This window comes from Zonotrichia albicollis, chromosome 5, assembly GCF_047830755.1.
Source record: "Zonotrichia albicollis isolate bZonAlb1 chromosome 5, bZonAlb1.hap1, whole genome shotgun sequence".
In the NCBI taxonomy this organism is placed as follows: Eukaryota; Metazoa; Chordata; class Aves; order Passeriformes; family Passerellidae; genus Zonotrichia; species Zonotrichia albicollis.
The window spans coordinates 20,588,763-20,602,971 of record NC_133823.1 but is presented as its reverse complement, the minus strand read 5'-3'; the positions used below and the strand labels follow the sequence as shown (position 1 = coordinate 20,602,971).

The following is a 14,209-nucleotide window of genomic DNA, read 5'->3' as shown; positions in this document are numbered from 1 at the left end:
ACAAACTTTAAATATGACATTTGTTTATTAAGACAGGCTACACAGAAGGTACACTTAAGGCATTGCTTCCATTTGGATTGTCTGTGACCCTCTAATTTTCTTGAAAAGCAGCCATCTGTAGTATCAGCAATGTCCCTTATGGGCAATTTCTATACGCGTATGATCTTCCCTGCAAACAGAAGGAAAATATATTAGAACAGGAACACTACTTGAATTTTACAGACACATTTTATAAACTGGACTCTCTAATTTCTTTCTATGTGTTCAATTAAATGCAGTGCTGCTTTAATTGCATCACTTACTGAAAGCATCACCACAAAGTAACCATGATGCAAAAATCTATGAAATCACATACACAGAGTGAGTAACTTACCACATTCTTTGTTACCTATAAAACCGGATAAAACCATCTGCAAATCTGAGAACTGTCACACCACATGACAAATCACACCATGAGGACTAACATGTCCAATACAAAGCACTAACACAAGTTAAGCTTTGCAGTCTCTTAGGTGCAAACCAGTTCTAATGCTTACAGCATTTCCCCTTTCACATGGGAATTCAGTGGGAAGGGTGTGCATCCTGATGCACCTCGGCATCTGAGGCTTCACTACGTTTTGAATGTGTGGTTCTCTGAATGCTGGAATCTTCTTTAAGGAAATTTTAGCCAAGCACTCCTTAGTTTGGAAACACTGGTTTGTTTCTCTTGTAAGTCCTACACACAGTATTTTGGGGTGCTCCATTTACAAATCTCAATTTACCAGGCAAATGCAGATAGAAAAATAAACTAATAGAATGCAAATTGTCCCAGATGATCAGTTTGCTTCCTTATCTTAATAGAATCAAGCTGGTTTACTCCTCATGAAATTCAAGAGACTTATGTTTACCCAAAATCAGGGTTAATCTGTACTAGTTAGTAGTTTTATCAGGGATCTTTTAACCACAAGGTAGTGCCAGAAGGCAGATCAGTAATATGAAAGGCAAAATCAAGGCCAGGGGATGTAAAACACCAGCAAGGATGTAAAGAGTGGTTCTGGCTGAAGGACACCCTCACACTAAACCCTGCAGAGACACCTCAAGCTGCTGCATCTATTTCCAAAGAACAGGTGTTGCTGTCAGACTAGGTTTAAACTAAGATCAGATGTTGTCATTGCTGGACATTGGACACTGAGTGTGGAAGAGACCTGGGATTTGCATGTGAGCACCACTTAAGAATAGATTAAATCTAAGCTTTAAAAGAAAAAGAAATAAAGTAAGGAGGAAAACCAACTTTGGTCTTACAATTAAGGGGCTTCACTGCAGAGCCAGGATGGGGAGAGTTTGTGCTGCACCTTTGCTCCAGATGTCTCATGTTATCATGGATCAACTGCATCAGCCTCTTCTGCAGCACTCTGTGGATTCACCCAGGGCTCTCCAGGTGCCCACACATTCCTTCACTCTATGGATTCACACAGGGCTCTCCAAGTGCCCACACATTCCTTCATGGCTAAAAGAGCCCATGGACAGTTCTGTCTCGGCCATCAGGAAGTACAACTCTCTCCAAGAAGCCTCTTCATGGGTTTAAATATGAGCTAGAACAAACCTGCAAGATGGCCACTGAGAATCACTCCAAGTTAATTGAGAAGTGACTGTTTTGTATTTGAGTACTGGATGTGTCCCTATATCTGTTTCTGTATCACCACATTGCACTATTTCAGCAACTAGTGATGCAGCCTGCTAAATAGGGCAGAAAAATCTCTTTGTTCTGTCTTCCTAAGAAGTGTGACAGACTGTACCTTAGATTACTTGGAGTGGAATGATCATTGCTTATGACTATGGACTGTTTTTCAAAGCTGAAATTCCTCCAATGAAGCAAAATGTTTTATCTGTGCTGTGTTCATGCCAAGTCAAACACTTTAGAACAACAACTCCAGGCTGAACTAGAAGGCCCCGAAATATGCCAACCACTGAACTATAAAAGAAAAATGGTCAGGAGAGTATCTGACCACCCTGTGTCCCTTCAGACCCAAAAACATGTTTCTGAGCATGTAAGAAGACAGCAAAAAAAAGATGGTTAAGACAAAATTCTATCTTGTGTTTATAATTGGATTTAATCCCATGTATCACACAAAAAATGTACTTTACATCTTATAGTAAAAAGACATAAGGCCCATCACTAATTACTTAAGAAATTACTTAAGGAGTTGAAATAAGCAGCAGATTTGAGTGAAGAACCCTTTGTTCTGTGTGCACTGCTGTATTCAGGAATCTGCCATGCATCCATCTGGAACTGAGGGATCATGCCTAAAAAAATGAAGCATCCTAGAAAGGTGGATCTCAAAGCCCATCCTTCTGTTCTGAAAGGATTAAATATACTGTTTAGGTTGTGAGATGCTCTCCTGTCTCTACCTCCACAATAGGGATTTACACTCTCTATGGGCAATACTCAGCACTTCTTTTTGTCTTTTACTGTACTGATTTCACTCTATTTCTCCTGATCTCTGGGAATTTTTATAATATGCTGCACAGATCACCATATCCCTGCCATTTTGCATTTTTTATTACATAAAATGTGATAGCTCTTTAAAATGTAAAATACTGATCACTGCTTTTGAACCAAAGCATTTCAAACTTCTGTGACTTCATCCTTTAACAATTTCAGCTGAATAACTATTTGTCTGCTTATGTGAATGTCAAGTGGAGATAATGTAAACTGCCTTATTAATGTCATGCACCAATACATCTATTTCCTCCCACTCCGTTTGGCCAGTTATCATGCCAAAAATTAAATCTCATGGATTTGATCGGATTATTTGTGACAAATCTGTATCTGCTTTGCTTACATTCGCCTTTACCTCTGGCTATGTAAAGCCAATCGCTTAATAACTTACTCCAACATCACTCCAGGCAGGAAAGATGGGTAGGCTACTAATATGTAACATGCCAGAACCTCTTTTCTTCCCTTTTAACAGATTCTACTATGTGTGAATTTTGATTAATTTTCTTTTTTTTCCTAAACTGTAGGTTTACCAATTCTCTTTGCAATTTGTCACTTGCTTGGGTTGTTTGTGCTGTGCTCTGGTGAAAGTGTAACAAATTCTTCAGATATGCATGACACATTTCAGCACTTTCTTTATAACATTACCTTAAGTGTCCTTAGATATCTTTGTCACTTTCTTTATTTTGGCCTATGTTTCTTTTATCTTGGCAATTTGAATTTTGTAGATTGTCTGGTCAGAATTAATCTCTCCTCTGCCCCAAAGTCAGAAACTCATTTCAGCCTTCCCTTTCTTGAGATCTATCTGTTCACAGTTTTGTTTCTGTCATTCTACTACTCTCACTTATACCTTCTGCTGGAAACAGAATATCTTTTATTTCATTAATATAAATTGCCTTTTACCATCAAAATTTCTATTCACAGCACCTCCTCTCAGTTTGTACTGAGACACTGCTCCATAAAGGTTTCCAGTCAATTCTCATGGGGAGTATCTAATGTTCATTAGATACCAATTCTCTGTGTTTTCAATTTGGTTTTTAAAAAATAAATTATTAAGGAATAAAATATCCCCTCTCAAATATCAGGCAGTCTTTTTCTTGATTTTAAGACAATATGAAGGCAAAACAGGGTTTTCTCCTAACATCTGGCTTTCTTACTCCTCTTTGTGAAAAGAAGTACAGGAGTTTGGATCTTGAACATAAATATTTTATATGTAAAGCTGCATTTTGGGTGGGATCTTTCATGTTTTCTGATGGAAAGTGTGGGTCTGGCATTATATTTATTGGTTGTATGGCATTGTATGAACATGACAAGCAAGCTCCTCTAAGATGCTCCTTCTCAGGAAATACTAATACAAATATTCAGTACATCCAGCTGACTGAATTCAATCTACGCCATTTACAGGTACCACAATAAAATCTGTTGCAGGGGATACACAGCTGAGAGGACACTGCTGAAACTGCAGTGCAACAGTGCAAATGATCTGAAGCCAGTAAATTATCTGGCTTCAGTTATCTGGAATGTCAGGGTGAATGTTCTGCTTGCACGTAGGGAAGGGAAGGACAGAACTGACTACCTGTTAGCAAGGCAGAGCACACACTCGTTTCCGTAGGTCTCTCCATCAGTGCCACAGACTGGATGGTAGTCCCTTGGACACATGTAGTTCCCATACCGAGCGCAGTTGGGCTGGGGAAGACAGGTACAAGAGAAGCCAAAGTTACACCATTTCAAACAGGTTTCTGCTCAGCTTCTGAAGAAGCCTGGCATGCACAGAAAAAAAGGTCTCCATGGGGAGCTGGCACAGCATTTTAAAGTGCCACATTATCTTTCATGCTGTTATGGGAATTGATCACTTGAGGCTTGGTTCCTGCTGCCTGGCACGGCTTGGCTGTGGTGTCAGGACTTGTGTGTGCCCCACAGTGCAGCGCCTCTGACCGCTGAGCATCAGTGGGACACACGGACAGCGAGTGCCCATGAAGGGCAAGGCAGACCGAGATGGTGAGAGATGGGCATGAAGGGCAGACCGAGATGGTGAGAGATGGGCATGGCCAGGACGAGTGTGCTGCGGAGCCAGCAGCGTCCCGGGCGCCTCAGCTGCGGGGAGAGACTCCTGCTCAGGGCCGGACTCCGCAGCCGGGGCAGGCTCACACCCCCAGCGTGCGGCCCGCGGCTCTGGGGAAGGGGCCGGGGCAGCGGGAGGCCTGGCTGGAGGCAGGAGGGCAGCGGGACCGGTGGCACTCACCGGGTAGCTGGCCATGGCTCCGGGACACCACATGAGACCTGCGGAGAGAGAGCAGCGTTAACGGCGCCGGGTCCCGCACGGAACCCCCGAGCCCCGCGGGACCGGCCCCGCCTGTTACCGACCGCACGCTGTCCCGTGCCGGCACCCTGACCCCTCTCTGTCCGCTCCGGGGACACCCTGAGCAGCCGCGGTCCGACCCCAGCATCCCCCGGTCTAGCCGCTGTCCCGGTCCCGGCTGGGGCCAGCTGCCGTCCCTCACCATCCCGTGCCTCCGGCTGGCTCCGGTGCTCACCCCCGGCTTAAATCCCGCCGCCGCTCCGCTGAGCCAGCCGGGGCACGGCACCGCTTCAGGTTCTCCCTTCCCTGGGACGGCACCGGCCGGGACACGGTACCAGCCCGCCTCCCACCTCCCCGGCTCCCCTCCCGAACACCAGCGGCCCGGCGCGGTGCGCGGTACCGGCGAGGAGGACGGGCAGCAGCAGCAGGAGCGCCAGCGGCCGCGCCATGTCGCCACCTGAGCGGGGACAGCGGGGACAGCAGCGGGGACTGCGGGGCCGGCTCGGGGCGCAACGGCCGCGGCAGCGCGGGAGCCAACGGGGGGCGCGGGGCGGGACCGGTACCGGTACCGGGCGGGGCGCGGGGCGGCCGCGGGGACGCCCACGGCTGGGACGGCACGGCGGGAGCTGCCCAGGAGCGCGCTCACGGGGATGGAGAACTCTCCCGTCAGAGCTGTGCGGGGGGGCAGCGCAGTCAATGGGGGTGCCGGCCGGGATTCCAGCTTGCCCCGGGCTTCCCTCCTCGGCCCCAGCCCCTCGGGGCTGTGCTCTGATCGCAGTGTCTCGGGCAGTGCAGGCAGGTTGGAAATACGCACGCCCTGCCGTGCGGCACTTAAGGTCAGGGCCCCCGTCTCGTCGTAAAGTGACAATAAAGTGACATGAGATGGCTTCTGCTGGGCTGTGAGTGCGCCCCTAACAGAAGGAACAGAAAAACTGTCCCGGCAGTAAAGCAACCTGCCTGCCTCCGAAGGCGTGAGAACACATACAGGGGGCTGGAAGCCTTGGCACACTGTCCCACCAGCATGGCTGGTGCCTCGGCAGCACTGCTTTCCAAAGAGTATCTCATCTGGTGGTCACTGATAAGAATGGTTAGCTTTGCAGAGCCCAGAGGTTGGCTTTGCACAGGGTCTGGCTCTGCAACTGTTTTTATGCAGTTTCCCAAAATCTAGGGTATGAACTTCTTGTAAAATTGCCTGTGCTTCTGTGTATGAACTGTGGTTAGAACTGTCAAGTGTTTGGATATGTCCCACACAGGTACATACACAGATATCACATACACCTTTTCCGTCTGCGGGTCAACCTCTGAGCCCTTTCAAGTATGGCTTTTTTTCTTTCTGAGAGTGTGCCCTGCCTACATGGCATCATAGGGAGGTTACTTTATTATCTGCTTAATATGTTCTTATGCCTCAGGTAACCTCTGCAAGCAGATTGCAGTTTCAGATTTTCATTCCGTGCCCACCTTTGTGTTTACTGCCCAACACAAGGCATGTTTCATGCAAAGGCCCCTGGCTTGACTGTTTTAAGCAAGATGCCTAATCAGGACGTTTTGTGGCTGGTGAAGCATGCAGAGGGTTATTTCTCTTTGCCTGATCTCCTTCCCTAGCTTTCCCAGCTTTCTCTCCCAGCTTTCCCTGTTAAGCCATTTGAAATGAGGGTGTCTTTCTGTTACCTTGTTTTTGGTGGGATGGTTGCTGGATTTGCCGTCCTGGGGGGAAGGATTGTAAGGGCTTAAATACTGGAGAGTTGTGCTGGGGTGAGTTTACTTGTTTCTTGAAGGTGTGATTTTCAAAGGAAGAGGGGCCAGCTGAAGGTGAAGAAAGAACCATGGGGAACGTGAAGAAAGCACAACCAAGGGTAGAAGTTATCTCTTATGTTGTGAATATTGTAACTTCCTCTAAACAGTTAAATTCCAAGCTCTTGCTCAGATAAAAAAGCCTGAACAACGTGAACCAAGTAAAAGCTCAGTGTTCCACCTGTAGGTAGCCCAGACCAGCTTTCTTTCTCCTGAGCAACTCCTGCACAACAGGCACTGAGTGGGTGTGTACTGTCATCGTGTCTCCTAAGAGAATCCCCCTAAAAAATGTTCTCTACACTGGTGTATTTTCCAACATATTTAATGTTAATTCCATGATCATCAATGTGTGGCCCTTGATCCCAAAAACATGCCACGAATGGGATCATTTGGGTAAACAAGGCTTCACTTGCCTTTCTGTGACAGTAACCAACTCTGTCACAGCCATGTGATCTATCCTGGAGAAAATAGAGAAAAGTAAAATAAAAGTGCTCTATTGACTCTCACTGTGACAATCCTATTTGAAACTGGTGCCAGTCTCCTCGATTCTGAAAGCAATTTGTTTCACTTACTTATATTTTTCTACTGAGAGTATTTAATTTTGCCTTATTTAAGTAAAATTTTAGAGACTAGTCTTTAGAGAAGGGAAAATTGTAGAAATGAGATTTTAAACACAAGAAAAGATAACTTGCAAAATTTTTCTTCTGGCAAGATTGAGTATTACAAGATACTAATTTTCTTTCATAAATTATTAAGAACTGGAGGCAAGGAAGAGTATAATTATGCAGAGAGCTTCTTAATAGCTTTTGTACTCTGTTAACACATTTCTGATGCAAATGCTGAGTCATTGGAAAGGAAAATTGCATAATTATTTGCATATCTCCTAGAAGTTATCTTCTTGTTAAAATCAGGTAGCTGATTAACAAACATGAGAGACAATAATGAACCTAGAATATAGGCTGCAGGGAACAATGCATAATTAGAAGTTACATCCCTACAGAGAAGGTCTGTTTCTGCCTTATGCTCAGTGGAATAACCCTCTGTGCTTGGAAGCTAGAATTTATTTGGACTTCAGTCAGACTCTTCTTCTGGTGCTCCATGGCCCTGCTGCTGCCCAGTGAGTGCCAGCCAGGTCCTTCTGAGATGTACCTGCTGCACAGATTGGCACTGATTGTGACCACCTCCAGGTGGGGTCTTGTGAGAGTGGAGTAGAGCAGGAAAATCACTCCCTTGACCTGCTGGCCATTTCTCTTTTTTTGCAGCCCAGGATATCGTTGGCTTTCTGGGCTGTAAGTGCACACTGACAAGACATGTCCAACTTTTCAACCACCAGCACCCCAAGTCCTTCCCCACAGAGCTGCACTTTACATCCATTCATCCCTATCTGATGCTCATTTTTGAGTAACTGTTTGAGAAAATCTGAACTTTCCCCATACTCTTAGTGTTTCTTGGAAAGAAGATGTGCTGAATATTTGTGGCCTTTGCCATCTTCATCTTTGGGGATTTTCAGGACTCAGCTAGACAAGATTATAATTTTGTTGATCTACTGTTGCCAGTAATCCTGTTCCAAGTGTCAGGGGGGTAGACACTTTCTGCCACCCTTCCCAGGGTTTAGGTGGCATGGCAGGTTGGAAATGAGTATGAGACAGCAGATCTCAGCATAAAATTTGTTCACAATCCCAAAAAAACCCCAAACCAAATAACAACAACAACAACAACAAAAAAGCAGCAAGCTATCTATCACCTTGTCTACTTAAAACAGATACAGGAAGAAGTCCAAGCACCAGGAGGATTGGGACTAAGGAACTGGATTGCCGGCTACCTCTGTGATTCAGCAGTGTGGCATGAAATATCCTCTTTGCCAAAGGTTGTGGTGTGTGCTAAAGGTTTAGACTTGGAAGAAAAAAATAGAATTGCAAGGTAAGAAAGCATAGGTGGCCTTATGAGCATGAAGATTCCCACTTGAACAGGTCCCTGCAGGCTGCTGCAGGCAGGAGGGCGACACACAGCTCTTGTTTTCCCTTGGCCATTCCTAATGGGCTCTTGGAGAGCAGAGGCTGGTGAGAGGGATGCTGTGGGCACACATAACCTGCAGTTAGTGTCCTCTGGCAGCCCCCAGTCATTTGGGGGAGGGTGTTAAACCCATGGTAGCAGCAGGACAGTGCAGCTGATGGGCCTGCCCTGCTGCAGGCGGTCTAAGAGGGCACAAGTGCTTGGGCACGTCCCTGCTGCACTTGTGCCATGTACATGTGAGTCTCCTGCCATAAGAACAGGACCTTGTCTTTCCATCTGAGTAATTGCAGGGCCAAAACCAAGCAACACAGCGCAGGACAATCAAGAGTGCTTTTGAGCAGCTTTTCAGCATGCCGCTCTGGGGTGGCACTGCTGAAAGCCTCTTTCCTAAGGCACGCGGGGGCTCCTGCCTCCTGTGAGACTGGAATGCCCTAGAAATAGTTTGGCACTTGCTTACTTGCTGATTCTGCCAACTTGAACCTGCACAGCAGCAGGGCAGAGATGGACAGAGGAGGAAGAGCTGATTTTTCTAACGTTTCAGTCTCCCTGACAAAGATTCCTGCAGGGAAGGAGTTGGCAGCACTGAGCAGAGCAGTAGGCTTTTGGTGTAAGGCTGGGCTTGTTGTGTGTGGGGAATTGGTTCCCATTGACAAGCTGTCTCCCTGCCCAGGCCCGGAGTGCTGAGCTGTGGCATCACCTCTAATTTTGGTGGACCCTTACAGGTTGTTTCCATAGAGGCTGGGTTCAAAGGTTCACAGAAGGATGTGGAGGAAGCTCCTCATCTCATACACTCCCTCACCATCCTGTCAAGTGGCATTCCCACCTCCACACCACTAGGAGATTGCTCTGGGGGTCCTATCTGTCGCACACAGCCCATGAATCATTCCTTTCAGTTGTGCTCCTACGTTTGCAATCCCACGTAGTCCCAAAGACAGGATCCAGGCCTCAGGGATTCAATTATTTACACTCCAGTCAGTCTTTCCATCCTTGATCCCTCTGTGCCCATTCATTTTGCTTCATCATGTGCTGTTCTCCACTGTATCAGTCACAGATGGGCAATTTATCCTCTCCTGTTTCCCGTCTAATCACCTGACATCACGAATCCCATCTATCACCTGCCTGTCTTTGAAATTAATTTACTGGCTGGCCAGCTGCCCACTCTGTGTGGCGATTCCCACCCATGTGCAATGTGGGGGTGCTCACTGAAGGGGGTGGCTGCAGTGTTCTGTGCCTGCCCTAAGCAGCATTGCTGCCCTATGGGCAGTGCTTTGGGACAGGGCTGCTGCCTGTGCTGTGGGACAGTGGGGAAGGGGCTGCAGGGGGTACCCAGGCATTCCTGGATCCGCTCATGCTGTCAGTCACTGTCACAGCACAAAGCAGCACGTTGTGCCTAGGAAAGAGATGTGTGTGTGTTGCTGCCATGCTCAGGCTTGAACAAGGGCTTTAGGAGTCCCTGGAGCCTTCAGAAAGTTCCTGAAGGCTGTCCTAATGGGCAGAAATAAACACAGTTTTCTTTTTTCTCTCTCCTCCAGAAGTTCTTTCCTGCTGTTGTTTTCAGCTCAATTAAGCACATCTGTCTACTTGATCTGTCATGGACAGGTTTCCAAGTGCTGGCTTTGACTTCTGCTCTCTGTGTGCTAGTTCAGATGACTCATGGCAGAGCTGGGCCACCATCCTGCTGAAGGGGACACACTTTATTGATTTGCCTGGGATCATTACCTCTTTGGAGGGAAGTGGTTGGTCCCTGGGGCATTTCTTATGTTAAAAGTTTTCTGAAAGAGCGGAAAGTTTCAAGACAGGCTGTAAAAGCTGCTTCTGACTGCTTAAGCTTAAAGGAGACAAGGTTAAGGGAACCTACCCAGAAGGTTGCTCAGCTTTTTCTGGGTGCTAAGGCTAAACCCAAACCCCATAGATGACCTGCAGCTATAGAGGAACAGCACAGCTGGAGGGTCAGCAGAAACTTTTTCATCTGTGAAAGGGCAGAGGCTGTCCCTGGGAGCAAAGCTGCAACTGCATCAGTACAGTGCTTGAAAGTGAATTGATCCAGCAATACTTGTCTTACTTCCATATGAGAAGACACTTGGAAAAGCCAAAGGCATCTTGTTTGGTTTGAGCCAGGGCAGTTCCTATGCAGATCTGCTTTCAGGGGCAGCCTCACACCCTCTTCATCCTCGAGGAAAAAGCCCTGTGAGTGGTGTGATCACTTAAGAAATGTGGTCCCCATCTGTATTCCAGCAGAGCTTCTGTCCAGCTTCTAGCTGAACAGAAAACCCTTGGGCTGGGTTTGTAGGATTTTCCCTGATCCATGCTGTGGGAAAGGCACAGACAGTAGCTCTGAAGAGAGCAGAGGGAAGGCAGGTGGAGGGGAGGAGGGGAGGTGTGTTCAACATCTCCATTTTCCCAGTGCCTTGTTTATGCAGCGCTGTGCCCTAAGCATGTTGCATGGCACTCTGTGCTCTCTCTGACCCTCTAAAGAAAGGTATTCTTATCTGGAAGAACCCACTCAATGTGCTTTATGGTCTCTGGGAGTGAGGGTGAACTGCAGATAAGGGTTTCACAGTTGCCTGGTTTATTTCAGTCAGGCTTTGATGCCTGTCCACCTGATGGATTGTCCAGTAAAATGGAGGATAAAAAGACCTTTATTGACCAGGGAAGATGATGACAGCTTGGAAATGGAGATGAGTTTGCTGCAAAGATGGCAGGCACCACTGCCATGAAGGCTCAGTGCTGCTGAAGGCTGTCCCTTCTCTGTGAAGGCCAGTGACAGAGGCACCACTTTGCTGTGTCTGGTTGTGTTTCACTGTCTGAACCACTGCCAGCCACCACTTTGGGCTCTGTATTTTCATCAGAAACCTGCCATCAGTCAAGAGAGGAGAACAGCAAAAAAGAGGAGGGGGTGACAAAGCCTGGGACTTGTTGGAGGCACCATTTTTGTGTGGTTCTGCTGGATGGAACACCCTCAAAAGTAAGGAATCCCCAAAACACTGCCTGGGCTTGAGGATGATTGTGGCCCTGATTTTTTAAGATTTTCTAAGCCTTCTGATGTTTACATTCTTGTAATGAACTTTCTCACACACTTTATGTAAATAACTTATTGTTTTGTATTCTTTTATGGAGGAGGAGAAATTTGATGGACTGTTATTTTGTCCAGTGTCATTGGAGAGGTGGCACTTTCACCCTCCAATCCACTGTCACTTTTGGAAGTCTGTAAATGTTGGAATGAGAAATTAAAAAGTCCCTTCTTACCTTGAAAAGAGCAGCATGTCCGTGTTGTGTTATCTCGTGTCCTATAGTGACAGATGATGGAGGCAGGTAAATGTTAGCTCTGTTTCCCTGTCATCCTTCTATGGCCTGACTTGGCCTGTACTCCTCCAACACAAAGCTGTGATTTCTCTTGCTCCTCTTGCTTCTACATTTGTGTTTTGGCTCTGTTACTGCAGAGCAGACCCACAGTTACCTGAACTGCTCTGCAGTTCAACACGAGGGGCCAAGGCTGCCCAGCCATTATTGGAAGTGTCATGCTTTGGCAGTAGTTCCATGCCATGAGCAGTGTGAGTTTAGGGGCTGCAAAAGCTTGGTAGATTTTTGTCTATCAGTGATCTCAGGCTCTGCTGAGCCCAGACTTTTCTGCTCTGTGGGACACTGTTAAACTGATTTTGCTCAATTCATATTTTCCATAGTGAGAATGGCCAGATCTCATCTGTGTCTTAGGAATCTCTATTTTACAAGATTCAGGTGGTTTCTTCACAAGAGATTTTAGTGACCTAGAGTGGATGGAAGGGTGCAAGAGGAACCCTCTTGCACTGTAGCTGGTTAGTGAGGCAAGGGCTGGCTGGAGGTGTGAGGACAGTTTTCCCCTCTCCTGCCCTGGCCAAGGAATCTACAGGCTTGTCCTTGTGCCATGTGGTGGCAGCCTTGCACACGGTAAGTGCTCTGGCTTGCCTGCTTGCGTGACTGGTTTTGTTTGCAGCATTTTTTTAGGGTGAAGAGCTCAATGGTCCATTTAGGCTGTCAGCTGGATAATATGGTACTGTAATGTAGTGGTCTCATCCTCACAGCATCAGCAGTGCAGAACTGCTTCTGTTCCTTGCTGGGCTGGAGACATCCATAACTCAGTGTGAACCTGCCCGTTCCATCGGGCTCGGTGCTTCCACAGCAATTGTCAGCGCTGCAGGAGGGACAGGGCTGCGCAGGAATGAGGGCATGAGGATGTCTGGGGCATGTGAGATCCCACCCAGCCGTTCAGATCCTTGCCTGGCAGTCCCAGAGCTTCCCAGGAATGGTGGCAGAGCTTCCCAAGGAATGGTGGCAGGTAGAAAGGGCCATTCCTAGCTGACCCTCTTTCCCTTGCTAATTCATGTAGGAATTTTCTGTCTGTACTGTATCTCACTCTGAGCCCCGTCTGGGAGGGCTGGAATCTCATCAGCTCACAAGTGTGCCTGTGCTGGTTCTCGAGGCGAGGAAGGGGACAGGTGGTATTTATCTTGATTGAGCTGCAGGGCTGTGTTTGGCAGGGCTTTCCAGCAGCAATGGCTGAGCAGGTTGTGGGCATACTCAGGAGTGAGTCACCAAGAAATAATGACAGTAGGAAGCAGAGAAGCGAGATGCTTCAGGAGTTGTTCAGCTCTTCCTGCTGGGAGCCAAACACAGGGGCAAGGTTTACTTGGAGTGGCAGGAAACATCTAAACTGAAAGGTCAGCTGAGGTAATCTGGGGACACAGCTCAGCTGTGGTCTCTGTCTCAAATCCTCTTGTGTGCCTGTCACCAGATGATGTGGAGACTTCCTGGCAGATTAATGTGATGTTTCAGGAGAACTTCCTACCTGTCAGCTTCTCCAGCCACCACAAATCTCATCAGACTGATGTGGCAGTCCTAAGGGACATTTGCTTCAGTGTAAGCTGGCTGTACTAGAAATGATCCAAACCCTTCATATTTAAACAGCACGTACTGCTGTAATAAAAGCACCTACATGGAGATGGCAGTTTGCTGAAAAATGGTTTACACCTCACTGAGCTCTGGCAGAAAGGAGGGGTGCGATTTGCAACATTGGTTTTTACCATTAATTTTGGCTTTCACTGCCATTTCTGATCAGAGGTGAATGTATGGGATAGTAATTAGTTAGGAAAAAGATTTCCTAGGCTGCATTCTGAGGAATACAAGGCTACTGCTGTGTTTTCCCTCTGCAATATATGCTGGTCAGGTCATGGAATGAGGCAGCTCTGCTCCCTCCACGTTTGCTGTGATTCTGATGTATGTGCTACACTGAGGGCTGGTACTCCGTGGGCACATTGCCATTACTGTGGGATCCTGCAAATCCCAATTTTCCTACATCTAGAGACCCTTTTGCTTGCAGGTGCTGACCCCATGACAATGACCATAGTAGAAAAATCTGCTGGTGAGTTTCCTTTTTGGTTTATCACACAGAGAGGACCCTTTGCAGCAGATCTAATTTTGCTTTGGGCTTCAAGTGGAGGTCTTGGAGCTATGGGATGAGCTTGTTGTAGGAACCGAGTGCAGTGCAGTAACTGATGCCAGGATAACACCACTGGGGAGCTTGGGAATGGACTACAATTGCTGATGGCAGAGTTTTCAATTGCAAAGGACAAAGAAGCTGTGGCATCCTACTCATG

General features: G+C 47.1%; 1 protein-coding gene across 1 annotated transcript; it reads right to left on the bottom strand.

Annotated features, from left to right (window-relative positions):
- On the bottom strand, positions 1-5,533 carry SPINK2 (serine peptidase inhibitor Kazal type 2). Its single transcript, XM_005484629.4, has 4 exons — positions 5,176-5,533; positions 4,719-4,756; positions 4,053-4,162; positions 1-169 (listed from the first exon to the last, which is right to left on the bottom strand). Exons 1-4 carry the CDS (start codon positions 5,222-5,224, stop codon positions 124-126), a joined length of 243 nt encoding a protein of 80 aa, XP_005484686.1. The 5' UTR covers positions 5,225-5,533; the 3' UTR covers positions 1-123.
- Between the last annotated feature and the right edge of the window lie 8,676 nt (positions 5,534-14,209).